Source organism: Vulpes lagopus, chromosome 2 (genome assembly GCF_018345385.1).
Source record: "Vulpes lagopus strain Blue_001 chromosome 2, ASM1834538v1, whole genome shotgun sequence".
Lineage (NCBI taxonomy): Eukaryota > Metazoa > Chordata > Mammalia > Carnivora > Canidae > Vulpes > Vulpes lagopus.
Genome location: NC_054825.1, coordinates 157292886 through 157320695, shown reverse-complemented (window position 1 = coordinate 157320695; position 27810 = coordinate 157292886). Strand labels below are relative to the sequence as shown.

Here is a 27810-nt window from a genome sequence, read left to right as displayed (position 1 = left end):
ATTCCATTGGCTCAATTCCGCGCACGATCTTCTGGGTAATGTAGTTGGCGGCTTTCTAGTGGCCCCTGCAAGAGTGTTTCTCCATTCTGACCAATCAGAGCATTGGCCATGCGACTCCTCAAGGGATGATGGAACCTAAAGGTTGGGCAGAATGCAGAGAAGAGGATTTGCTCCTTGTGAACTGCAGTGAATAGGCGTAATTTCATACTCTGTAAAGGTCAGCCTGCTCAAGAGGGTAATATTGTTTTTGAGGTACTCCGAGATCCACTGATCTAAATGATCATATCATTCCGTAGAGTCATTCAGACAAAATAGTCCACGCATAGCTGAAGGCATTTTCTTAATCCTCTTGAAATGCATGTAGCCTGATGAATTTGTCAGTTTTGTGAGTTCTAATATGATTGGCTAAGGGCAAGGGAAAAAACTTTATGCAGGGCTATGACTCAGAATAAAGAAAGTTGTTAGGCCGCCCTCATACAGGTGAACAAGCAGGATCTCTGCCTCTGGTTCCCAAAGAAAATGTGTCACTTGCTTGTGGGTCAGTGATTATGTCTTGCCCATTTTTATTATATAATATGTCTTACTCAGTACTCCAAGATACACTCAATTCTGTTGAGCACACTGACATCTATCTCAAATGGAGATCAGCCTTAATGCTATTTTAGTTTGGGTCAGTGGCTACAACTTTCACAGTTGCAGAATGTCTGAACCTCCAGACAAAGGGGCATCTGAACCCCATGTTCTCATGTCCTTGCCTGTAAGTGATTACAGGCATCACGTATCAGTGATTGCTGGTACAGTTCTGCATAGAGAATTAAGATTATTTTAGAAGAACAGTTTTGAAATGGAAATTTCAGAAAATTAGTAATAATGTTTATACTGTTTAAAGATAATGTCAGAAATACCTCTGGGGAAATATAAAGGGATACTGAAGAAAGTTAAGACCTTAGAGACTTTTTAGCAGAGCTGCTATTCCTTTTTTCTTTTTTCTTTTTTTTTTTCTTTCGTTATCCCAGAGCTTCTATTCTTGAAAACATTGACCAATACCACCTCGGAGGGAAAAGTGGAAGTGAACATTTTAGTAGCCAGATTAGTAAAAATGAAGAAGAAACTGGGGTGTCCTGTTTATTCACAGTTTAACATGTTCACTGAGCAAATAGTTGCCGGCACTTCTGTAGGTGAATGGAAACATTAGGACACTGGAAAGACAAAGACTCAGGCAACTTACATTCTTCAAAGAACACAGGTGGCTCAGCAGGGAGTCTGCTTCTCCCTCTACTCCTTCCCCTGCTTGTGCTCTCATTCACTTTCTCAAATAAATAAATAAAAGCTTTAAAAAAACATAGGTAGGTAATAGGAAAGAAAATTACTAAATTATTTTTTAAAATTTATTCATGAGAGATGCACAGAGGCAGAAACATAGGCAGAGGGAGAAGCAGGCTCCTCAAGAGGAGCTTGATGTGGGATTCGATCCTGGAACTCCAGGATCACTCCCTGAGCTGAAGGCAGACGTTCATCCACTGAACCACCCAGGCATCCCTGCCCTCTCACTTTAGATGCCAGTTGCAAGTTCAAGTTGTTACTTGTGCTTCTGACCAACAGGCTATAAAATCAGAACTTTCCAGGACTCCCTCCCTGGGTTGGATTAATTTGCCAGAGGAGCTCACAAGAACTCTTAGAACATTAACTTGCCAGAGTACCAGTTTATTATAAAAGGATGTAACCCAGGAAGAGATGCACCAGGCAAGGTACGTGGAAAAGGAAATGGAGCTTCCATGGTTTCTCTTAAGTGTGCCCTTCTTCCCACATCTCCATGTGTTCACCAACTTGGAACCTGAACCCCCTCCTTTTAGATTTTTATTGATGCTTCATTACATAAGTGTGGCTTTGGTGCCCACCACAAGTCTCAGGAGAACAGCATGATTCCATCTGTGTCCTGCCCTGTGAACCTCTCCCCGAGATTGTGGGGGCCAGATTGGGGCCAAAACTGCTCTGGTACGAAATGTAAGGCATCCGCCTCTAGGGGAAGTTTGGACTTGACCTTAGAGCTATCTTAAAAGACACTGCTTCTGGAATTGAAAGCTGGGATTCAGTGGCTGGTGGCACCTGTGTGTACCTAACCTCTGACATGATAGTGACAGTTTCCACTTCTGTGAAGAGAGGTAACGAGAGCTTAGCATGAAGCTTCAGATCAACCCTTGTCCAAGGAGGGCCCCCTAAAAGGACTCAGCTCCATGTATTTTGTGTAGTTTTGTAGTTTATTGTGATAGGAGGGTAGGTCAGACCCAGCTATTCTGAAGCCATACCCTGCAAACACATGTATAGAAAATGTGACAGAGTTTTAAAGCCTGACTTTCGTTGCCAGGCTTCTTGTTTAGACTTTGCAAATTAGAGCTAAGTTTTGGCTTCTAACAGAAGTGTAAGCAAAATAGCAACTTCCAAACTAAATCCTGCCAATTTTTTAAAAAGCTATTTCTACTTTTGTAGTATTTTTAGAATTGTACCAATTGTGTCCCCTTAACTATATCTCTTTATATTTTGAGCCTCATTATGTATGTATTTGGTGAAGAGTACATTAAGTGAGACCTGTGTTAATCGCTAGGACTGCTGTAAGAAAATACCATAGCCTGTTTGATTTGAACAACAGAAATTTAGTTTCTCATAGTTCCGGATGCTGGGATTTGAAGATGAAGGTGTCAACAGGTTTGGTGATATATGGTCTTTCTCCTTGGTTTGTGGATGGCCACCTTATAGCATGTCCTCACATAGCTCACATACCTTACCCAGTCCTCTTGGTGGGTATAGTGTTGGTGTCTATTCCTCTTAAAAGGAAGCCAGTTCTAAAAGAGTAGGACCCCACCCTGATGACCTCATTAACCTTAAGTCTTTTAATTTTTCTTTAAATATTTTAGTTATTTATTCATGAGAAACACAGAGGGAGGCAGAGACATAGGAAGAGGGAGAAGCAGTCTTCCTATGAGGAGCCTGATATAGGACTCTCTCCCAGGTCCCCGGGATCACGACCTGAGCCAAAGGCAAACGCTCAACCACTGTGCCACCCAGGTGCCCCTAATTACATCTTTTAAAAGCCCTAGCTTGGGCAGCCCCGGTAGCTCAGTGGTTTAGCGCCGCCTTCAGGTCAGGGTGTGATCCTGGAGACCTGGAATCCGAGTCCCATGTCAGGCTCCTTGCATGGAAGAAGCCTGCTTCTCCCTCTGTCTGTGTCTCTGCCTCTTTCTCTGTGTCTCTCATGAATAAATAAATAAAATCTTTTTAAAAATAAAAATAAATAAATAAAAGCCCTAGCTCTTAATACAATCACTTGGGGGTTAGGGCTTCAACGTAGGAAAAAGATGATATTAATATTTTAGCAGTAATAAAAGGCAAAGGGGTTACTAAAATTAGGTGATAAATAGGCAAAGAATATTCAGCTATTTGAAAGTATCTTCCAGATGCCAGTGTTCACAATGACTTCTAAAAGTGACTTTTATAGAAACATAATTTCCAAAAGGTGTATTTACTGGTATTTACTTATAGCATTTAAGTGTAAATGCATTATTTCCAAGAATTACTTAAAACAAAAAGATTTCTAGTAAAACAAATATTAAAAGGTGCTAAAATGGGGATCCCTGGGTGGCTTAGTGGTTTAGCACCTGCCTTCAGCCCAGGGTGTGATCCTGGAATTCTGGGATCAAGTCCCACATCAGGCTCCCTGGGTGGAGCCTGCTTCTCCCTCTGCCTGTGTCTCTGCCTCTCTCTCTCTCTCTCTGTCTCTCATGAATAGATAAATAAAACCTAAATAAATAATAAATAAATAAAAGGTGCTAAAGTGTGGAGTTTAATAAAATACATTTATTTCAATTGAAGCTTACTCCTTTGTATCATAAGCAATGCCACTTATTTATGCAACCTGATTAAACCCTTATAGACACATCATCTAGCCCAAAAAAAGTGATTTTGGTCTTTGACATGTACTCAGATATGTGGCATAAAAAACCTTCACCTACTTTTGGGGCTTCTTTTCTCATTATTCTCCCCATCACACATTATACTACAAAGGCAATGATCTTTCTTCAGTTCTTTGAATTCCATATGTACTTCTCCAACTTATAGTATTTCTAGGTTTTTTTTTCTCTCCAGTTAAAACACTTTTCCCCACTATGGTCTGTAAATTGAAACAAGTCTATATATAAGTGTCTGCATAAATTTCAAATCAGAAGTGGTTTTCCACCCTAAACTCCAAAATCATGAACATTCTGTGAAAGGATTTCAATTTCAAATGGAACTGGAAGATATGAAATGGAGAATCTCACGTACACACTCTGAGAATGGAACTTAAGAACTGAGACTAGGGGCACCTGAGTGGCTCAGTTGGTTGAGCATCTGCCTTCAGCTCACTCAGGTCATGATCTTGGGGTCCTGGGATCCAGTCTCATATCAGGCTTCCTGTTCAGCAGCGAGTCTGATTTCCCCTCTTCCTCTCCCTCCGTGATCCCTCTCAGTCAGTCAAATAAATAAAATCTTTTTTAAAACAAATATTGTTTATCTTTTTAAAAGATTTTATTTATTTATTCATGAGAAACAGAGAGACAGATGTAGAGACACAGGCAGAGGGAGAAGCAGGCTCCATGCAGGGAGCCCGACGTGGGACGCGATCCCAGGTCTCCAGGATCACGCCCTGGGCCAAAGGCGGCACTAAACCGCTGAGCTACCCAGGAAAAAAAGGACTGAGACTAGTTTCCTGTAAGTGTTCAATTTACAGAAGACTTATCACCTGGCCAATGAACATCCTCCAAGAATGTTTTCCATCCTGAAGACAATGAACTTACTGCTTGAACTCTGGCTGGACTCTGTCTTTGTACAGTATGCCCGTAAATACAGCCTGCTCAAAACCCCCAATGGACTTGCCTATATCTTGCTACTTTTGTGTGTCTGAATTTCCATTTCTTTCTTATTTCTGAATAAATTCAGTTTCCAGTAATTCAAGTTTGTTCCAGTTTTATTTGGTATAATGATTCCCTACATTATCATAAAATTTCCTGAATCTCTCTAGTGATTAACATTATTCAATTTTAGAAAATTATTTTTTAAAAGATTTTATTTATTTATTCAAGAGAGACACACAGGCAGAGACAGGCCAAGGGAGAAACAGGCTCCCTGTGGGGAACTTGATGTGGGGCTCTATCCCAGGACCCCGGGATCAAAACCCGGGCCAAAGGCAGACACTCAACCACCAAGCCACCTGGGCACTCAATTTTAGAAAATTATTTAAAAATAATCATCAAGGGGTGCCTGGATGGCTCAGTTGGTTAAGCATCTGACTCTTGACTTTGGCTCAGGTCATAATCTCAGGGTTGTGAGATTGAGCCCGTCATCAGGCTCCACGCTGAGTCTGGAGCCTGCTTAATAAATGCTCTCTCCCTCTCCCTGTCCTTCCCTGCCACTGTTCAAGCTCTCTCTCTCAAGTAAATTAATTTTTAAAAATTTAAAGTTATTAATAATCTTCATGAGAGAGAGAGAGAGAGAGGGAGTCAGAGAGAGAAGCAGGCTCCATGCAGGGAGCCTGATGTAGGACTCGATCCCAGGACTCTAGGATCAGGCCCTGGGTTGAACACGGAGCTAAACCGCTGAGTCACCCGGGCTGCCCACATTATTATTCAATTTTGAATCAAAATGTCCTGGAAGATTAAATCATGTAAAATGAGAGCCTACAAATATGTAAAGTTGACTAAACAAATGATAGGGTGTTCTAGAGGGGACTTGTAGCCCAGAAACTGCATTTAGAACATTTGTTTTTTTGCCCAGCTTGCAAAACAAGAGACCTGGGTGTCATTGCCAAAGCATGAAGGGATGAATGTCAAGGGGCCTGAAGACACCAGTGCAGAGCTGTTCATCACACCTGGTGTGTCTTTATAATCAGGGTTATGTAAAAATATAAAATAGAAGACAGAGTAAAAGGAGACAAACACCCACCATGATGAGAGCTGTGCTGAGGACTCCAGCCCCAGGGGAAAGGCTGGGGGAAAAGCTGTTGCTGTGAATTTGATGGCCTTGCTGCCTATGCCAGTGCAGGTCAAAGATCCTGAAGCCACTTGGTTAACCATGAAGTTGGAACACATGCTAATGAAGAACAACATGAATGTGTACCCTGGAACAGTACATCTCTCTGGAATGCCTGAAAGACAATATCCATGAATTTTTTTTGGTAGTTATTTTTCCTTTGTATTGGTCTAGTCCATTCATAGCAATACATGAATTTAGTAGCAGTTACAGGACCCAGCAGAGGGAAGAGTAAAATTTAATGCACTTTGGGGACATCATTCTTAGCTCCACCCACCTCATAATATTGGGGCAAAGCTTACTGGCCCAGAAGCCACTTGAGAGCAGGTAGTGCTGAGACAGATCCTTCTAGCCCTCTGTGAAAATAAAGGACAAGTTTATGTCCAACATCACTCAGAAAATATTTCCTCCCAAAATTGCCATTGTCTTAAGGAACTCCTTAGAAGCCCTAAGTAGTTGGCAAAGGCAAGTTATTTAGCCAAATCTTTTAAAAATTATTTATTTATTTATTTATTTATTTTTTTTTTTTTTAAATTTTTATTTATTTATGATAGGAACACAGTGAGAGAGAGAGAGAGGCAGAGACACAGGCAGAGAGAGAAGCAGGCTCCATGCACCGGGAGCCTGACGTGGGATTCGATCCCGGATCTCCAGGATCGCGCCCTGGGCCAAAGGCAGGCGCCAAACCGCTGCGCCACCCAGGGATCCCTATTTATTTATTTATTTATTTATTTATTTATTTATTTATTCATGAGAGACACAGAGAGAGAGGCAGAGACAGGCAGAGGGAGAAGCAGGCTCCCCAAGCAGAGCCCGATGTGAGACTTGATCCTGGAACTCTGGGACCATGCCTTGAGCTGAAGGCAGAGGCTCAACCACTGAGCTACCTAGTCCCTGTTTAACCAAATCTCTTGACAAGTAACCTCCCCATTATTGCTATTCTGTCTCTGAGGGGTTTTTTGTTTGTTTGTTTGTTTTGTTTTTTGGTCTCTGAGTTTCTTTTTAAAATATCTTTATAATATTGGACACATTGAGGCAGTTACATTTTTATTCTTCCATCTAGTACACTTATTGCTTCTACCTTTTTGTTCATTGTTTTGGGAATTTCCTGGGTAGAATCTGAAACTGGCCCCGATACATGGAAGACAGAGGCAAACTGCTCCACATTGGTAGGTGGCAGGTTTAAGCAGGGGAACTTACATATGAAGCTTAACTTGGGTGACTGCAAGATGAATAGATCTCTGTACCTGCCTGCCAGAATCTTAAAATTTATATAGAAGCAAAAAAAATTATATAGAAGCTTTAACTGGGTTCACTTGGATATACCATCCAGATGGTAGCAACACCACCTTATTATCTCAAGGCTGTGTCCTTGGGCAGCTTCTAGTACAGGGAAGGCAAGCAGAATGGACATTCCAAGGACAGGGGAGAGGGTAAGAAGCCTCTGATTGCCCCGATCTAGCTCTTGCATCAATCAGTGGTCATGTCTTCTTTTTTTTTTTTTTTAAGATTTTATTTTTTATTCATGACAGACACAGAAAGCGAGAGAGGCAGAGACACAATCAGAGGGAGAAGCAGAATCCATGCAGGGAGCCCGATGTAGGACTTGATCCTGGGACTCCGGGATCATGCCCTGAGCCAAAGGCAAAGGCTCAACAGCTGAGCCCCCATGCATCCCTAGTGGTCATGTCTTCTTGGTGACTGTCCAATACTACCTTCACACCTAAAATAACACACACACACACACACACACACACACACACACACACACAGTCTCTGCCCCTGGTTCCTGATGCAAAGCTCCTAAAACCATTATAATTACCTGGTTATAACGGTTTTAGGAGCTTTGCATCAGGATAGTCTTTTGTTCTAATAAGTGACTCTTGGTGGGCTCCTGGATGGGGTCTAGCCACCAGAAAAACTAAGCCATAATCAAAAGCTTGGCGTTTTCAGCCTGAATTCCCATTCTCCAGAGAGGAGAGAGGGGCTGGAAATGGAGTTCATAATAGATCATGCCTATGTGATGAAGCCTCCATAAAAATCCCAATAGTATGGAGTTGGGAGAGCTCCCAGGTCAGTCAGCATATCCATGTCCTGGGAGAATGAAGTATCCCATATCCATGGGTACGGAAGCTCTTGCACTTGGAACCCTCCCAGACTTTATCCCCTGTATCTCTTCATCTGGCTATTCTTCTTTGTCTTGTATCACATCTTTTAATAATCTGGTACATGTGTTTTCCTGAGTTCTGTGAGCCACTCCAGAAAATTAATCCAACCTGAATAGGGGCATCATAGGAACCTCAGGTTTACAGCTGATCACTCAGAAGTAAAAGTAACAAACTACACCTGTAATTGGCATTTGAAGCGGGAGGCAGTCCCTTGGACCTGAGCCTTTAACTTGTGGGATCTAGGTTATCTCCAGGTAGTGTCAGAATGGAGTTGAATTGTAGGACACCCAGTTGGTGTTGGAGACTTCTTGTTCCTTTCATTGGAACTGTTGGTGCAGAATGTAGTTGGTGTCATGAAACGGGATTTACTAGGACAGTGCTTGCTGGGACAAACGTGGTTTGGGAAGAGAAAGGATGAAAGGGTCAGGGATAAATAACCTTTGATTCCTGAATGGACACATGGTCACAGTGGTAAATGTGATAATGGAGCAGCAGCTGTGCTGTAATCAGTTACTAACGGTAAGACTTAGCAAAGGAATTCAGAGATGGATCCAACTCCTGCGGAATTGGTTCCTTGCATGCATAAGGAAGTGCAAACTACTAAGAAACAGGCAAAATAGAATTAAACTAAAAATAAAGGAGGATACTGGGTCAGACTTCGATGCTAGACCAAGCTCATATTTCAGTGAGTCTAAGCTCTGCTCCCTGGCCTCAAATCGGCCTCCCAAGGGAAAAATTGTGCAGGGATAACAAAGTAATTCTAAGATCTCTGGTCACCATGTTCATCATCATGGTGGAGGGGCAAAACCAAGAAACTTGAAACCAAGGGGGCATAATATTAAAAAGTTCCTTCATTTTATTTTATTTTTTTAAAAGATTTTATTTATTTATTCATAGAGACAGAGAGAGGCAGAGACACAGGCAGAGGGAGAAGCAGGCATCATACAGAGAGCCTGATGTGGGACTCGATCCAGGTTCTCCAAGATCACGCCCTGGGCTGCAGACTGCGCTAAACCACTGCGCCACCGGGGCTGCCCCAGTTCCTTCATTTTATAGATCAGTATCATGAGAACCTGTACCTAAATGGCTGATGAGAATAAGTTGGGGGCTATGTCTCTGATTTGAATGCTGCAGAATGGAAGAGCATGTTTTGTTGATACAGGACCCATGGCTCACTGTGAAATAATCACAGATGGCTGTATGTGATACACAGAAGGTATTCCTTAGGGCAAAGCCAACTGATGGACCATAATAAGTCACTGAAAGGTGTGTTAGTCCTGAGAAGGGGTCTGTTTCCTCCTATGAATGCCAAGTGGAGCAACCCAGGTGAAGCAGCTGATACACTTGGTATGCAAGCCATATGGGCCTGACTTTGGGATACTCACACACTGAATTATGCCTGTTGCCTAGGTCATGGTAAATGCTGTGCTTAAGGGACTCCTTTCATATGGGCACCCCATACAGACTTATACTGTTGTTAAAACCAAAGCACAAGTCAGGAAGCCTTATCAAAATGCTGTTTCAGCTTTTCCTCGTGGGTCTTATCGATAACAAAAACATTACATTAATTAACAAGAGTAGGAAAAAGCAGAAGACAGAATCAGTAGACTGGTTTTAGCAGGGCAGAAATTTTTAAACAGTTATTAAGGAATAAAGTGAACAAAACAAATATTGATAGGAATGGAACAAAAAAGGATTATTATTTTTTAAAAATTTTTAAAGGCTTTACTTATTTTTTTTTAAATTTTTATTTATTTATGATAGTCACAGAGAGAGAGAGAGAGAGAGAGGCAGAGACATAGGCAGAGGGAGAAGCAGGCTCCATGCACTGGGAGCCCGATGTGGGATTCGATCCCGGGTCTCCAGGATCGCGCCCTGGGCCAAAGGCAAGCGCCAAACCACTGCGCCACCCAGGGATCCCAGGCTTTACTTATTTATTTATGAGAGACACACATAGACACAGAGAGAGAGGCAGAGACAAAGGCAGAGGGAGAAGCAGGCTCCATGCAGGGAGCCCGACGTGGGACTCATCCCGGGTCTCCAGGATCACACCCTGGGCGGAAGGCGGCGCTAAACCGCTGAGCCACCCAGGCTGCCCTGAGCCACCCGGGCTGCCCAGGATTATTATTTTAAAGTGGTATTGGGGCACCGGGGTGACTCAGTGTTTGAGATCTGCCTTTGGCTCAGGTTGTGATCCCAGGGCCCGCAGGGAGCCTGCTTCTCTCTCTGCCTCTGTGTCTCTCATGAATAAATACATAAAATCTTAAAAATAAAATAGATATTGATAGGGTTAAAACTGTTTAAAAATTTTGACCAAGTAAATTTGAAGACCTAATTGGCTTTATTAAAGATTTATGAATGAGGCAGCATTCCATCTAGGAAGTAGAGGGCAGCTCCGGAGATATACAAAATGGAAAGTTTTTAAAGGCAGAGATGGTGCAGAAAATGGAAATTTATTAGCAAGGAATGCATTGTTTTAGGAAAGCTTGCCCTTCTAAGGGGAAATACAGGGGCCTATCAGGGGATTAATTCCTAGTGCTAGCCAGGAAATTCCTGTTTGGTTTGTTAAAAGTAACATCCCTCCAGGGATTGAAACTACAGTTAGGTTATGCATTAAGCCACCTGGATCACCCAGCTGGCCCAGACTGCAACTGTTGGACCCACTATCAATGTCATTTCTCTGGCACTGAGACTGTGCTGTGTCTGTCTATCTTCCTCCCTCCCTCCCTGCTTCCCTCTCACCCTCCCTTGCTTCCTTCCTCTCTATCCTGTCCTTCCTTTCCTTCTTTTCAATTTTTAAAATCTGAGTATAATTGACATACAATGTTACCTTAATATCAGGTGTACAACATAGTGATTTGACTTCTGTGCTTTCCCCTTGCTGCAAATGCTTTGCCTTTTACAAGAGATTGTGAACTCCTTCAGGTCAAGTACCAGATCTTAAAACCAAAGTTGTAGCAAAAAAGGATAACTAATACTGGTTTGGAACTTTTGCAACCATCATCTTCACTTTCTAATAATGGCCATGTGAGGTAGGTGGGGGCAGAGGCATAATCTCCACCGGGCAGATGAGGAAGCAAAGTTTAGAGGGGCTAAGTAAGTTACTTGCAGTCACACAGCAAGCAAGCAGCATGGCCCAGAGAGGGTATGAGTCTTCTGCTGCTTGATTCTATCCTTGGTTCCACTACCCCTTGCAGTATCCCTTGTGCACTTCTGATTTCCCAAACCTTATCTAAGGCAAGTGACAGCCAATATTTGTTGATTTTATAATCTCCAACTTTACCCCAGGTATTGCCTTGCTGCCATTGTGGCCTGATGTTTTGTTTTATAGCCTTGACCTCCATCTTCTATATGTCAGTGTTGTAGGCTCCGAGGTGCAAGCAAATTACTGATGTGGAACCTCAGAAGCTGCTGCCCAGTTCTTTACTGGACCAAGTGTGTGTCAAGGTCACACAGCTATAGAAAGATAAGAGACTGCATTGGGACCTCACTCATTTGGCTACCCCTCTGGTTCTTTCCAGAGCTCGGTGCTGCCTCCTATGGAAAAAGCAGAGATGGAGCAAGGGAGAGAGATGCCCGCTGGGAGAGGTGAGCCCTTACCTAAGCGAGACCAGGAACCCAAAGGTCTCCAGCATCACTTCCACTTACCGGATCCTTTGGGCTGTGTACAGCTCACCAGAGCTAAAGTCATAAACACCTGAAAAACTAAACCTAAGACATCATATTGATCTTTGGGTTGGTGGGTGGGGGTCAGAGCTGTCACTCCATTGCTGATAAACGACGCAGAGATGGAACCCTGAATCACGAAGGCGTCTTGAGGTTTGGGCTCTGTTCTGGGCTCAAGGAGGAGGCTGGCACAGCCACTGTACATAATGCTGTGGCCAAGAGAACAGCCCTCCCCCAGGGGAGGCCACTGCAGATGAACATGGCTTCCCCATAAGGACTGTGTGGGCAGAGAGCAAGTGGGGAATATGCTCATGATGGTAATTCCACAGAGAACAACAGTAGCAGTGCCTCCTTGGTCCTTGCCCTTCGTCTTCCCTGGGCTGAGGGCTTCATGAGCTGTGCTAACAGGATTAAACACCCAGGTCTGGAGCTAATCATTCAGGTTTGAGTCTGGTTACTGGAATCTATTGCCGGTCTCTTGTATGGCCTTGGGGAGCCAACTTCATCTTTCTGACCCTGGACTTCTCTAGAAATACAATAAATAATCATTCCTATTCCCACCTTCTCAGGTTGCTGTGAGAATGAGAGAAGATGCTCACAACACATACCCTCAAGTCGTGACACCAGTAAGTGCTCAGAGTCCAAGTCCTTGTAACCCTCATGGAGGCCAGTGTAAGCACCATCATCACCTCAGCATCAGTCAGGGAGCTAAGACTTAGGGAACAATAGCAAGTTGCCCGATTCCCTGGTGGAGAAGCCCTGCCTCCCCAACGGGTGGGTCAGCAGGTTTGAAGAAGCACCATTTCTTTCTCAAATACACTCAGGGGTAGAAGGCCTTTGGGGCACTGGGGAAATAGGTTGTTTGGCCCAGGCACGTCACTGCATAGACTGAAGCTGCTCAGGCCTAGAGAGGCCACAGGTGCAGCCATTGCACAGCGAAGGGGTACCTCAGCTCTTGACCTCCAAACACTACCCCTTACATGCGTTTTACACAGGCGGAACCGGAGGCCCACAGAGGGTGGGTAGTTTGCCCGTGTGTCCTGGGGATCTGGTATTCAAGCCCAGGGTGCCTGGACCCAGGGCTTGAAGATCCTGATCAGTATTTTATTTCTGTCTCTGTTGGGGTTTGGGACTCCAAAACACTTTCTCCATCTTGAGTCTATCTGGTGCCCCCAGAGTCCTGCTCCAACCCAGTAACCTCCGTAATGATAGACCAAGAAAATGGGTGAACACTACAAAGCAATGGTTTATTGTATTTTTAAATGTCTGGACTTTAAAAGCAAAAATGTCAATAATGTAGATTAAAATTAAAAGTATATATATGTCCATTACGTTATGCATAGCATAAAAAAACTGAAAACAATGAGAACATACACTTCCAGTATTAAAAATGACTCCAAAAAGTTAAAAAAAAGTCACAAAATGAGTGAAATTCCAACATATCTTTGTTTCACATTCTTTTGTAAAAGAATACTCACAATTCATAGAATAGGCAGAAAATATGAACAGACATTTTAGCAAAAATATAGATAGCAAATGCACATCTGAAATAGTCACGGTGACTCCTTACAGAAATGCAGTTCAAACACTAAGACAGCACTACACATTTATAAAAAGGGTCAAAATTAATAACAACTGATCAAACTAAACCACTCACTAGGATATGCAGGAAATGCAACTCTCATACACTGCTGGTGAGAATGCAAAAAGGTATAATCGTTTAGATCACAATATACTAATTTAAGTTAAACACTGATCTACTCTATGACTCAGACTTTCCACTGAGTTATTGACAAAAGATTAAGTGAAACACATGTCCATATAAATAATTACACACAAATGTTTGTATCCTTATTTTCCATAGGCAAAAATTAGAAATACCCAAATGTCCATAAACAAATTAATGGGTAAACTAATAGTGTTATACTCAAAAACAAGAATATTTCTCAGAAAAAAAAAAACACAAACCACCAAACACAAAACAAGCTACTTATATATCACTGATGATTCTACAATTATTTATGCAACATAAAAACAGGAAGGAAATAATTCAGACTCCTATTATATAAATCATAAAAAATAAGAGTTTTCTATTACAATGGAAAGTAAGTCAATGGTGACTCAGAGGACTGGGAAGACAGGTAGAGAAATTACTAAGAACATGAGGTAAATATGCAATGACACATATGCTCACTATCATGACTATGATGTTTCAGGGTCATCAGTATGTCAAAACTTACTGAAGACTACATTTCCAATATGTACAATTTATTACATGTAAATTATACTTTAATAAAGCTTTAAAAAAGGATTCAAGATTAAAAATCTGTCCAACTCTTTTTGGAAAATAGGTTTTGCAACCCTACATTCACCGCACATTCTTGCCTTGTGGAGGCCAGTTTTGCTCAGTGAAAGGAAATATAGCAATCAAAGACTTTCCACTACTGCCAAAAAGACTGCTGACTGGGTCACAAAAGCCGCATCCCTGGACTACAGATCCCTGCTTTCTTGATCTGTTTTCCTCCCTGTGCAGCAATGGTCTTGAGGTGAACATCACTAGGCTACAGGAATCCAAAATACCTTTCAATTCTTTCCAATGACGACATAAGCTACACAAAATAGATATGCCTGGAGGTCCACAGATTTGTGCACACACCAGCTCTGCAGTCCTCACTGCAGAAGTATTTCTGTGTGCACTTTTAGAAGAGGCACATTCCATATAATTGGCTGTAGTCCCCTCCACTATTAAGCCAGTGTTTCTGCAGTAGTTCTGGTTTCCCCCTGACCCTTATGGCCTTACAACCAGTGACCACCACCTACAGAAATGTGGACATCAGGGCATATGGCTCTTTGCAGGACCTGAGGAAGAAGTTCCCCTCAACAGTGCTGGCGTCCTCTATGATATCCTCTGTGAACAAGGGAAAAACTTTCATGCTGCTCCTAGAAGGAACTGAGGTTCTCACACCTGATCTCCTGGGGGTGACCTCGGAGACTCCCAAAACTTATTGCATCCGGTCTCAAATCAGGACCAGAAAACCCTGCAGTTTTCCCTAGGAAGCCACGGGGAATACAAATTTAGCAAAAACTGGTAAGCTAATTTCTGCCACCATATTGACACCTTGAGATATACAGAAAGTTTGAGGCCCTCCTCCCCAATGAAAGTTGTTTACTCCTGCATGCTTGTAGACTTCAAAATTTTTAATAAACCACATACATGGTAAAGAGAACACCCAAAATTAAAGAGGACTTAAACAATAAGGACTTGTTACTGTACAAACCAAACCAATAGGGGCTAGCAGTTTTTGAGTTAGTGACTTGGAAGCTGGAAAATTAATCACACATATCTCTGGAGACCATGTCCCTGCAAACAGTGGTCCTAGGACAATATGGTGGTTCTCTAGGACAGTATGGGTCAGGTCCATGCCAGTTAGTCAGAAAAAAGGAAATGTGCGTCCCCCTAAGGACTCAGGTTACTCCTAATTTCCTTCAACAAATGAGAGCAGAGGTCATCTTCCCTGAGCACAATGGGGTGATGACTGATGCATGTTGTGGAGACATGCCAACTGGTAGAAGTACATTGCTTTGGCCAAAGACTGGCAGTAATGTAAATCTGGAAAGAGCCCTAGGCCGTTTAGAAAATGCAACATAGCCACACTGCTTCCCACATAACTGAAACTTAAGGGAAATCTCCTTACTATTGGCATTTGGATGTAGTAGATTGAATTCAGACAAATGGTGCCTCACAGTTTCCTCTGGTACCATTACTCTGAACAAGGAAACTACATTCCTATGCATCTAAGGCCTTTCTCCAGTGTGAACTCTCCGATGCTGAGAAAGATTAGATTTTCGACTAAAAGATTTCCCACATTCACTGCAGTCATAAGGCCTCTCTCCTGTGTGAACTCTCTGATGATAATGTAGGGTGGAACGAGAGGTAAAAGATTTCCCACACTCATTGCATTCAAAAGGCCTTTCTCCTGTGTGAACTCTCCGGTGAATAATAAGATGAATTCTTTGGGTAAAGGATTTTCCACATTCACTGCACTCATGAGGCCTTTCTCCTGTGTGAACTCTGCGATGTCGAATCAGTATGGAGCTATTGGTAAAAGATTTCCCACATTCACTACACTCGTAAGGCCTTTCTCCAGTGTGAACTCTCTGATGATAACCAAGGGCAGAGACAGAAGTAAAAGATTTCCCACATTCACTGCACTCATAAGGCCTTTCTCCAGTGTGAACTCTCCGGTGTTTAGAGAGGTATGAATTTTGACTAAATGATCTCCCACAATCACTACACTCATAAGGCTTTTCTCCAGTGTGAACTCTCTGGTGTTGATTCAACTGGGAACTATCCCTAAAAGATTTCCCACATTCACTGCAGTCAAAAGGCCTTTCTCCTGTGTGAACTCTCTGATGACAACGGAGGGCAGAGGTAGAAGTAAAAGACTTCTCACATTCTCTGCACTCGTAAGGCCTTTCTCCAATGTGAACCTTCTGATGATAACGGAGGGCAGAGCCAGACGTAAATGATTTTCCACATTCATTGCACTCATAAGGCCTTTCTCCTGTGTGAACTCTCTGGTGTATATTGAGGTGATTTCTTTGGGTAAAGGATTTCCCACATTCACTGCACTCATAAGGTCTTTCTCCTGTGTGAACTCTACGGTGTCGAATAAGTATTGGTCCATTGGTAAAAGATTTCCCACATTCACTACACTCATAAGGTTTTTCTCCAGTGTGAACTCTCTGATGATAACAGAGCGCAGAGCCAGAGGTAAAAGATTTTCCACATTCACTACATTCATAGGGCCTTTCTCCGGTGTGAACTCTCTGGTGTTGAGAGAGGTAAGATTTGTGGCTAAAAGATTTTCCACATTCACTACATTCATAAGGCCTTTCTCCAGTATGAACTCTTCGGTGTATGATGAGGTGATTTATTTGGGTAAAAGATTTCCCACAATCATTACACTCATATGGTCTCTCTCCTGTATGAATTCTTTGATGATAACGGAGGCCAGAACTAGACGTAAAAGACTTCCCACATTCACTACACTTATAAGGTTTTTCTCCAGTATGAATTCTCTGATGATAACGGAGTGCAGAGCTAGAAGTAAAAGATTTTCCACATTCACTACATTCATAAGGCCTTTCTCCTGTATGTACTCTCCAATGTTCAATAAGATCAGATTTTCGTCTAAAAGATTTCTCACATTCAGTACACTCATAACTCACTTCTCCAGTGTGAATTGTACGTTGTCGAATAAGGATGGAGTTCTGGCTAAAAGACTGAGCACATATACGGCAAACATAACAATTTTCTTCAGTGTGATTTCTCTGAGGATAAATGAGGACAAATTTTTGGCTAAACGATTTCCCACATTTGCTGCATTTATACTGCCTTGGCCCAGTATGAATTCTTCGATGTTGACTAAGGGTTGAGCTTCCCCTAAAGGATTTTCCACAGTCACTACACACATGAAGCCTATCACCATTGTGGACCCTCTGATGAATTATAAGCGAGGACTTGTACCTGAATGTTTTTCCACATTCAGGGCACACAAAACACTGTCTTCCAGTGTGGACACCCTCGTCCTGACCAAGTGTGTGTTTGGGACCAAAGGGTTTCCTGCATTCCTCCCAGGTGTTATGATGTTTTAAGCTTTGAGAAGTCACCCCAGACTCAGTGATTTTATTCTCCCCAGTATGAGTGGACTGGTGTTGGAGATGTTCTGAGGGGGCCAAGAGGTCCTCTTCAACTACCTCACAGGTGAAGGACTTTCCTGAATCATGGAAATTGCTGCTCTTCACAAATGATGCCCTGTCCACACTGCTTACAAAGGGTTTTTCTCCCACCTGCTGCTTCTCATGCTGCTGAAGGTCTGCACTGGAATAAATTTGTTTCACACATGTCCCATATTTGAAAAATTTCTGACTCTTTTGTTTTCCCTGGTGCCCAACCAAGTGGAAAATATTTCTCAAAACTGAACTACACATCTCACAGGGGTGGGTCTTCTGGGGAGACCGAGGTTCCTTCTGAGTCCAGGGCTGTGACACACCTACAGAAATGCTTTGTTCAAAGAGTGCCTCTGCATCCTCTACTCCACAGCAGCAACCTAAATACAAAGAAACACTTGTGAAGAACACATTGACTTTACTGGAAGAGGGCAACCCAATTATGAATATATAAATGAAAACAAAAAAAAAAAAGGAAACCAAAAACAAACATGGTAACTATTCTTATGTCAAAGTAGACTTTTAAAAAAAAAAGTATACTTTAAAGTAAAAAACTGGGACGCCTGGGTGGCTCAGTGGTTGAGCGTCTGCCTTCAGCTCAGGGCATGATCCCGTGGTCCCAGGATTGTGTCCCACATGGGGCTCCCTACATGGAGTCTGCTTCTCCCTCTGTCTGTCTCTGCCTCTCATGAATAAATAAATAAAATCTTAAAAATAATAAGAAAAATTTAAAATAAAAAAGTCAAAAACTATCACAAGAGACAAAAAAAGGTCATTTCAGAATGATAAAGAAGTAAATTCACCAAGAGGATATAACAAGTATATATGTACCAAATATCCAAGCACCTATTAAGCAAATACTAACAGATCGGAATTCAGAAATAGCAATGCAGTAACAGTAGAGGACTTCAACAACCCAGTAGCAACAATAGACGGATGATCCAGACAGAAAAATCAGTAAGGAAATGTTGGATTTGAACTGCACTTAATACCAAAGGCATCTAATAGACATAAAACAGATGCCTTTCAGCTGTAGCAGAATATACATTCTTTTCAATTACACATAGAAGATTCTCTAGGACTCTTACCTGTTAGGTCATGAAACAATTTTTAACATTTAAGAAGACTGAAATTATATCAAGTTTCTTTTCCAACTACAACATATGAAACTAGAAGTCATTAACAAAAGGAAGGCTGGAAAATAGCACAAACCTGTGGAATTTAAACAACATTCTGAACAATGGGTCAAAGAAGAAATTAAAAAATATATGTATACAAATGAAAATAGAAAAATAGAAACGCAACACATGAAAATTTATAAGAAGCAAGAAAATCAGTTATAAGAGGGAAGCTTATAGTAATAAACATCTACATTAAGAAAAAAGAAAAATCTCAAAACAACTTAATATCTCAATGTATGAGGAAAAAAAACAAAACAAATTACGGTCAAAGCAAAAAGAAGAAAATAACAAACACCAGATCAGAAATAAATGAAATAGACACTAGACAAACAATAGAAGGAGCACCTAGGTGGCTCAGTGGTTGAGCATCTCCCTTTGGTACAGGTCATGATCCTGGGGTCCTGGGATCAAGTCCTGCATCAGGCTATCTGTGAGGAGTCTGACTCCCTCAACCTATGTCTCTCTCTCTGTGTCTCTCATGAATAAATCTTAAAAAAAAACAATAGAAAAGACCCATGAAACTAAGAGTCGGGTTTTGGAGAATATAAACAAATTGACAACCTTTAGTTAGACTAAGAATAAAAGAGAAAAGACTCAAAATCAGAAATGAAAGAGGAAACATCACAATTGATACTGCAGGAATACAATCAAGAGACCACAATGAACAACTACATGCCAACAAATTGGATAACCTAAAAGAAATGGATAAATTCACAGAAACATACAATCTGTCAAACCTCCACCTCCCTCTCAAAAGAAAGAAACATACAACATGCCAATACTAAATAATGAAGAAATAGAAAATGTGAATAGACTCGTAACTGGTAGGAGAAATCTCCTAACAAAGAAAAGCCCAGGACCAAACAGAACCATGGAGAATTCTACTACGTATTTAAAGAATTAACACCATCCTTTTTTTTTTTTTTAAAAAAGATCTATTTATTTTATTTTTTTAAAGATTTTATTTATTTATTCATAAGAGACACACACAGTGAGAGCGAGAGTGAGAGAGAGGGGCAGAGACACATGCAAGGAGCATGATGTAGGACTCGATCCTGGGACTCCAGGATCACACCCTAAGCTGAAGGCAGGTGCTAAACCACTGAGCTACCCAGGGATCCTAAATATCTATTTATTTTAGAGAGAGAAAAAAAGCATGAGCAGGAAGAGGGACAGAGGGAGAGGGCAACAGAGAATATCAGGCAGACTCTCCACTGAGCATGCAGCCTGACGCCAAACTCAATCTCATGACCCTGAGATCATGACCGCAGTTGCAATCAACAGTCGTATGCTCAACCAACTGACCCACCCAGGTTCCCCACCATCCTTCTTAAAGTTCTCAAAAAACAACAACAACAACAACAACAACAACAACAACAAGAAAACTGAAGAAGGAACACTTCTAAACTCATTTTATAAGGCCTGATATCAAAGCCATTTTAAGACAACACAAAAGAAAATTAGGCTAATATCTCTGATGAACATAAATGCAAAACTCTTGCAAACCAAATCCAAAAGCACATTACACAACATATACTACAATAATCAGGACTTATCCCTGAGATCCAAGGAGAGTTCGACATGTGCAAATCAAAACATGATACACCACCTTAAGTAAATAATGGTTTAAAGGGTAAAAATCATATAACCATATCAACAAATGTAGAAAAAGCACCTGGCAAAATTCAATATCCTTTTATAATGAAAATCATCAACAAATCAGATACATATTTAATATTTTATTTACTCATGAGAGACAGAGAGATGGGATGCCAAATAAAGAGATCATCTGAAATAGGAAAAAGAGAGAGAGAGAGAGAGAGAGAGAGAGGCAGAGACAGAGGAAGAAGCAGGCTCCCCGTGGAGCAGGGAGCTCAATGTGGGACTAGATCCCAGGATCCTGGAATCACGACCCGAGCCAGAGACAAATGCTTAACAGACTGAGCCACCAAATAAGCAAAGAACCTCAACATATCTGACAGGCCCACAGCTAACATCACATTCAATAATCAAAAGCTAAGAGATCCCTCCCAAACCTCCCCACCCCCAGCATCAGGAACAAGACAAGGTGCCCACTCTCTTCACTTTTATTCAACATAATACTGAAAGTCCTAGCCCTGAGTAATTAAGAAAAAGAAAGGCACCTGTGTGGGCTTAGTTAAGTATCTACCTTCACCCTCTACCCCCCTTCACCCCTGCTCATCCTCACTTGTACTCTTGCTCCCCCTCTCAAATATTTTTTAAAAAAAGAAGAAAAAGAGATAAAAGGCATCCAAATCAGAATGGAAGAAGTAAAACTGTCTTTTTCCAGTGACATAATCTTACATATAGAAAACTAAAGAATCTACCAAAACACTGTTAGAATAAATGAATTCAGTATAGTTGCAGGATTAAAAAAAAATCAATATACAAAACTAAGCTGCATTTATATACACTAAAATAAAGCTCTCCGAAAACAAATTGAGAAAACAATCCCACTTAAAGTAGTATCAAAAAGAGTAAAATACTCAGGACACCTGGGTGGCCCAGTGGTTGGGCATCTGCCTTCATCTCAGGTTGTGGTCCCAGGGTCCTGGGATCGAATCTCGCATCAGGCTCCCCACAGGAAGCCTACTTCTCCCTCTGCCTACGTTTCTGCCTCTGTGTTTCTCATGAACAAATAAAATCTTAAAAAACAATAATAAAATAAATGGTGATGGAAAAACTGGGTATCTACATGGAAAAAAGAAAAAAGGAGATCCCCACCTTGGCTCTTAAAATAAGAGGGAAGGTGTAGGGAAAACTTGGCCAAGCCCAGCTATCTTGAGAAGCTAGACTACCTACTGGTAAATGTGGACATTCTAGGCTTACATTCACTCCACCACCAAGATTTCCATATGTATTTTGGGGGACCAGAGCACTGTGATGAAGCCAAGGCTGTCGATATTCCCCACACAGACACTGAGGCACTGAAGAAACTTAACAAAAATAAAAGATTAGCCAAGAAGCTGGCCTAGAAGTATGATGCATTTTTGCCTTCAGAATCTCTGATCAAGCAGATCCCACAAATCCTGGGCTGAGGCCTGAATAAGGCTAACAAGTTCCCTTCCTTGCTAACTTACAATGGGAACACGGTGGCCAATGTGGATGAAGTTAAATCCACAATCAAATTCTAGATGAAGAAGGTCCTTGTCTGGCAGTGGTAATGGCCATATGAAGATATGAGCTTGTGTACAACATCCACTTAGCTGCCACTTTTCTGAAGTCAACGCTCAAGAAGAATTGGCAGAACATGTGGGCTTTATACATTAAGAGCATCATGGGCAAGACCCAGAGCCTCTACTAAGACACAGCTTAATAAATCTTAGTGTTGGAAAATAAATAAATAAATAAATAAATAAATAAATAAATAAATAAATAAATAAATAAATCTTAGTGTTGGGACTCCTGGGTGGCTCAGCAGTTGAGCGTCTGCCTTCAGCTCAGGGTGTGATCTTGGGGTTCCGGGATCGAGTCCCACATCAGGCTTCCTGCATGGAGCCTGCTTCTCCCTCTACCTCTCTCTCTCTCTGTGTCTTTCATGAATGAATGAATAAAGTCTTAAATAAAATAAAAAACTGAAAAAAAAATGGGCAAAGGACCTCAAAAAACCTTTATCCAAAGATACACAAATGGCCAACGGGTACATGAAAAGATGCTCAACACCACTAATATAAGAAAAATGCAAATCTAAATAACAATATGCCTCACGCCTATTAGGATGGCTATTATCAAAAAGCAAGATATAACAAGTGTTGGTGAGGAATGTGAAAAAAAGGAAATCCTTATATAAAGTCGGTAAAATAAATTGGTACAGGCATTGGTAAAGAACGGAAGATCTTTAAGAAATAAAAATAGGGGTGCCTGGCTGGCTTAGTTGGAAGAGCATGTGACTTTTGATCTCTGGATTCTGAGTTTGAGCCCCACACTGGGTACAGAGATTACTTAAAAATAATGTAAAAAATCTTAAAAAAAAATTAAAAGTAGATCATATGGTTCAACAATCCCACTTCTCTGTACATGTCCAAAGGAACTGAAATCAGTATTTCAAAAAGATATTTGCACTCCTGTGTTAACTGCAGCATTATTCACAATAGCCAAGGTATGGAAATAACCTAAGTATCTTTCTATGGATGAACAGACATAGCCTGGTATATATACACAATGGAGTATGGTTCAGCCATAAAAAAAGGAAATCATGCATTTATGATAACATGGATAAACTTGGAGAACATAATGCAAAGTGAAATAAGTCAGGGAAAGACAAATACTATGTGGAATTACTAATTAATTACTAATTACTAATACTATGTGGAAATACTAATGTGGAATTAAAAAAAAAAGTTCAACACCTAGAAACAAAGAGTGGAATGCCAGGGGCTGGAGATACTGGTCAGTTACAAGATGATTAAGCTCTGTGAATCTAATGTACAGCATGATGATTATAGTTAATAATAATGCTATGTTGTATACTTAAATTTGCTAAGAGAATAGCAAGTGTTCTTACACATACACAAAAGGTAAATATGTAAAGTGATGGATATGTTTAAGTTCATTGTAATACTTATTTTATAATGTATATGTTATCAGGTCATAACACTGTATACTTTAAATATATACAATATTATTTATCAATTATACCTTTATAGAGCTGGTAAAAAGAAAAAAGAAATCTGAATACCATAAATAGAACAGTACAGAATAGTCTTAAAAGACACTCCATGGTCCAGATAGATAATGACCATGATAATTCCCAGCACAGGGAAACACAATGAAATGTCAGATAAAAAAAAAAAAGGAAACAAAACCAGGGACACAAAAGTAACACAGACCTAGAGAAATAACCTGGCCAGGGAGGGGATAAACAAGATGCCATCCACTAGTCTCACTCCAAGACTACTGAACTCAAATTCTTCCTGTGAGGGTTCAGTACAGTCAGTGTTGGGGAGAGAAGAGGGCAGAGCAAAAAACACAACCCTACAAAGGACAGCATCTATCCAAGAAACTGCTGAAGCAAGCAGTATCTATGGTCTACATACTCAAAAGGACAGAGCATCCCCTGAGAAAAGAAGGGTCTGGGGAAATGTGAAACTTAGTTTACATCACTGGAGAAAGGGAGGGTCTTACCTAGTGAGGATATAAGTACAAAGTTCTCCAGCATTACATCGTGGTACAGGAGTCTCTGAGCCTCATCAAGGAGATCCCACTCCTCCCGGGAGAAATACACAGCAACATCCTCAAAGGTCACGCCACCCTGTCAAGAATGGGACAAAACCATGAATATTCTCTCTCTGAGAACGCATAATCCATCTCCCATACATCTATTCCACATGTATCCTCCTCTGGAACTCCCTACCCCAGAGGAGGTACCAGGCCCTATCACCAGTGATGCCTCTCCTCTCTTCATGATCTAATTCACCACTGTACATAGCCCTCAGCAACAATAGGCAAGGAGGCAGAGATATGCCATGTAAGCTCTGGGCCTGGCCTGGAGGGCTCCGTCCCTTCTACAAACCAATTTCCCTACATCTCACAGATTATACATGCAAGATACAGCCATGTGGGCTCATGCTTCACCCTGAGGTCCCCAATACTAGGGCTCTAGGGTCTTCAGCTCATACTTACTGTCAATGTACACATAATTCAGTAGGCCAAACCTATCTCACATCTTTGGATACCTCAAATGCACTCTCACTGCTCTGCCTTCTCCATACCCCACACCACAGGCATGACTCCTGGACTCACCCATGCACTGGGCACACTGCATCCAGGGTGCCTGAAAACTTCAAACATGATCTAATATAGCTCCTATCCTTCGATAGATCCCACTGACAAAGAAAGGCCCAAGGGCTGCTTTGAAGGGCCTGCTCATCTACCTGTGATCTTTGCTTCTATATCAGTCACCCAGAACCACAAGTAAATTTTAGATACCTGTGACCTCTGTGCTGCTCTTGCTGTCTCCTCAGCAGCAATTACCCTCCTTCCTTCACGTAACCTTCATTAAAAGCATATCAAAACCCCTCTGGTCTCCATGCTAGGCACAGAGACCCTCACAAATGAACAAATTTCTCCAAACCTTATCCACCAGCAATACTAGAACACCACAGACGCCATAAAAGTTCACCACAAAATTCTGGTGAACCTGAACAGTAGTGAATAAACAGCAGGTCTGGACTCAGCATCATCTTGATTCAATTTCTACTCTGCCTCCATAGCCATCTCTCGTCCACTCATCCCAGGGAAGTCTTGGCTGCCTGCCAGATCATGCTCTCCCACACTGTTCCCATTATCAAATTTCTCTCTTGACATGCACCCTCTTCTTTCTAATTCACTAATAGCATTGCCACCATGACACCAGAACCTGCATGATCCCTCCTATATGTAATCCAAATCTCCACCCTCCTCCACACTATAACCATTATTCTTGGACATCTCCAACCTGGACCTCTCCCCCGATTCCCGACCTGTATGTTCAATGGCCCATTTGATGCTTTTACTCAGTTCTCTGAAATATCTCAGACTCTGAACAGAGCCAAAAACCTTAAGATTTTCCCAATGAAAATAACCTACCACCAACTTCCCATCCCAGTTGATGGACATTCCATACCTTCAGCTGCTAGGACCAAAAAGCCCAGAGATCCTCCCTGACTCCTCTCTCTCCCTCATCTACAACATCCAAAAGTCTACTTGGCCCTTCTTAAAAAATGGACAGAAGTCCAACTCCTTCCACCTCCACAACCACCACTTCTATCCATCAGTACTTGCTTGGATTATAGCAATTGTCTCCTCCTTGGCTCCCTGTCTCCTTCTTTAACCCCATAATCCGTTCTCCACTGTGCAGCCACATGGAGCCTGTTAAACCTGGGTATCACAACTCTTTCCTCCTAAGTTTATGACTTCCCTAACAGATGCCCAGGTTCTCAGACACCCGCATTACAGGCCTGATTCCTGATCTCCTGCTCTTTGTTCTTAATAGAAAGAATGAAGACCTGCTATACTATTTCTAACTCAGGCACACCAAGTATTTACAAACAGGTATCTGTTCCTGGGATAACATTTTACACCTGTTTACATCTGCTGACAAACCGGGAACACCTCCATTAACCCTTGGCCTGCATTCAGGACCCTGAACTCGGGATATCTCGAAGGTCCCAGACCCAATTGCTAGGAAAATACTTGAAAGTTTCAGGCTACCACAATCTAATACATCATGCGGGTGGTCTCAGAGCAAGCGAAGGACTGGGAAACCCTCTCCCTCCTTGTGTAGGTGCCATAAGTGCCTTTTCAGCCTCCAGAAACTGTAGGAAGAGGAAGGCAACCAGCTGACCTGCTAATGGACTAACCTCTGTGTCTCGGTTTTCCTCCTACCAGATCTGCGACCTTGGACAAGACTCCACTCCCAGGGCCTGCTTGTCTTCATCACCCCCATTCCAATCCGTTCTCTCTCTTTAGCAGCTTTTGGAAAGCTGTTTACAGCCTCACCCAAACTGTGTCCCTCTTCTCTTCACGACTCTCCAGGGTCCTCGGAAAAAAGTACCACACCTCGGACCGCCAGGCCCGGGATGACCCCGCCTCACGCTCCCTGTTCCCCGACTGCAGAGTCCTCCCGCCTTAGCACCCCCTCCCAACCTCTGCCTCAGCCCGCCCCTCCACCGCAGCCGGCTCCCGCACGCCAACGCGCCGGCGCTCACACACGAGAACCCCGCCCACCGGCGCCTGCCTGTCCCGGGCACCCGGGCCTGGGCCGCAGTGACGCGAACAGGCGTCCCGCGCTCGGGCCTAGAGGGTCCAGGTGGGGAGGGCCCCGGGGACGAGCGTTTACCTGCGCTGGAGCCCTGGGCGCGGCTGCCGCCATTGGACTCGGGGGGGGGGGAGGGGGTACGGCGGACACCGGGGCTGGAGATCCCTGTCCGAGCCCACGTGCGGAGCAGCCCGGGCGGCGTCGCCGAGCTGTGGACCCAAAGATGTGCGGCGGGGACAGCGCCTCCTCCCGCCCTTTCTCTGGTCCCGTTACCACAATCCAGACCCGGAGCTCCAGAACCTCTGACCGAGTGAAAGAATCAACGAGAAGCAGACCAGGATGACGATAAGCCAGAATTGGTGCGCACGCTCGGAAATCCCTCATATTGGTCCCTCATTGGCTCATGGCTGCGGCCTCCCATCGCAGAGTCTTCTGGGAATTGTAGTACTTGCAAAGGGCGTTCTACCAGATGTTCCAGGAGGCAGCCTGAGAATGCTAGTGGTGCTCCTGCGTCAAAGCAAGGAGGGATTTTGCTCGTTGTTAAACGCGGCTTGGAGACGTTTTTCGACTCTACAGAGTTCAGCCTGCTCCCAGAGGATAAAAATATTTAAGATGCTCCGAAATCTTCTACCTACATCTCATTCCGTAGAATCGTTCAGACGTTAAGAGTTCACCCATGGGGATCCCTGGGTGGCGCAGCGGTTTGGCGCCTGCCTTTGGCCCAGGGCAGGATCCTGGAGACCCGGGATCGAATCCCACATCGGGCTCCCGGTGCATGGAGCCTGCTTCTCCCTCTGCCTGTGTCTCTCTCTCTCTCTCTCTCTGTGACTATCATAAATAAATAAAAATTAAAAAAAAAAAAAAAAGTTCACCCATGGCTGGAAACGTTCTGGTATTGTTCTTCAAATGTATATAGCTTGAAGCATTACTCAGTTTTGTATTGTGTTTGTTAGGAAGGGAAAAAAAAGACAACCCAGGCCCATAACAGAAGAGGAAGAAAAGGCATGTTAGGCTGCTGCCCTCAAGCTGGTGGGCAAACAGGATTTATTTCTGGTTCCCACAAAAAAGTCCACTACCTGCGTCTTCAGTGATTTTGACAAGTGGAAGCAAAATTAGAAGCTCTATAATAAATCCTCTAAATTTTGTAAAAAGCTAATTTATACTGTGTAGCCTTTAAAAAAAAGATTTTATTTTTAGGGGCACCTGGGTAGGGCAGTTGGTTGACACCCCCTGCTATTGTGTT

General features: G+C 42.5%; 1 protein-coding gene and 2 long non-coding RNA genes across 3 annotated transcripts in view; 1 reads left to right on the top strand and 2 right to left on the bottom strand.

Annotated features, from left to right (window-relative positions):
- Positions 1-6094, bottom strand: part of LOC121484197 — a 32967-nt gene extending 26873 nt beyond the window's left edge. Inside the window, exon 1 of the long non-coding RNA XR_005985960.1 lies at positions 5974-6094. This is a non-coding gene — a long non-coding RNA (uncharacterized LOC121484197). The remainder of the gene's footprint in view (positions 1-5973) is intronic.
- LOC121484196 lies at positions 49-12786 on the top strand. The gene is made up of 3 exons (XR_005985959.1): positions 49-217; positions 1603-1748; positions 11750-12786. It is a non-coding gene; the product is annotated as an uncharacterized LOC121484196 (long non-coding RNA).
- A 342-nt stretch (positions 12787-13128) lies between these two features.
- LOC121484149 (zinc finger protein 256-like) overlaps positions 13129-27810 on the bottom strand; it is a 30828-nt gene continuing 16146 nt past the window's right edge. Inside the window, exons 3-5 of the mRNA XM_041742976.1 lie at positions 26649-27074; positions 23954-24080; positions 13129-18007 (exon numbers count right to left, since the gene is read on the bottom strand). Coding sequence (XP_041598910.1) covers positions 15690-18007; positions 23954-24080; positions 26649-26951 — 2748 coding nt within the window. The 5' untranslated portion in view covers positions 26952-27074 and the 3' untranslated portion in view covers positions 13129-15689. The remainder of the gene's footprint in view (positions 18008-23953; positions 24081-26648; positions 27075-27810) is intronic.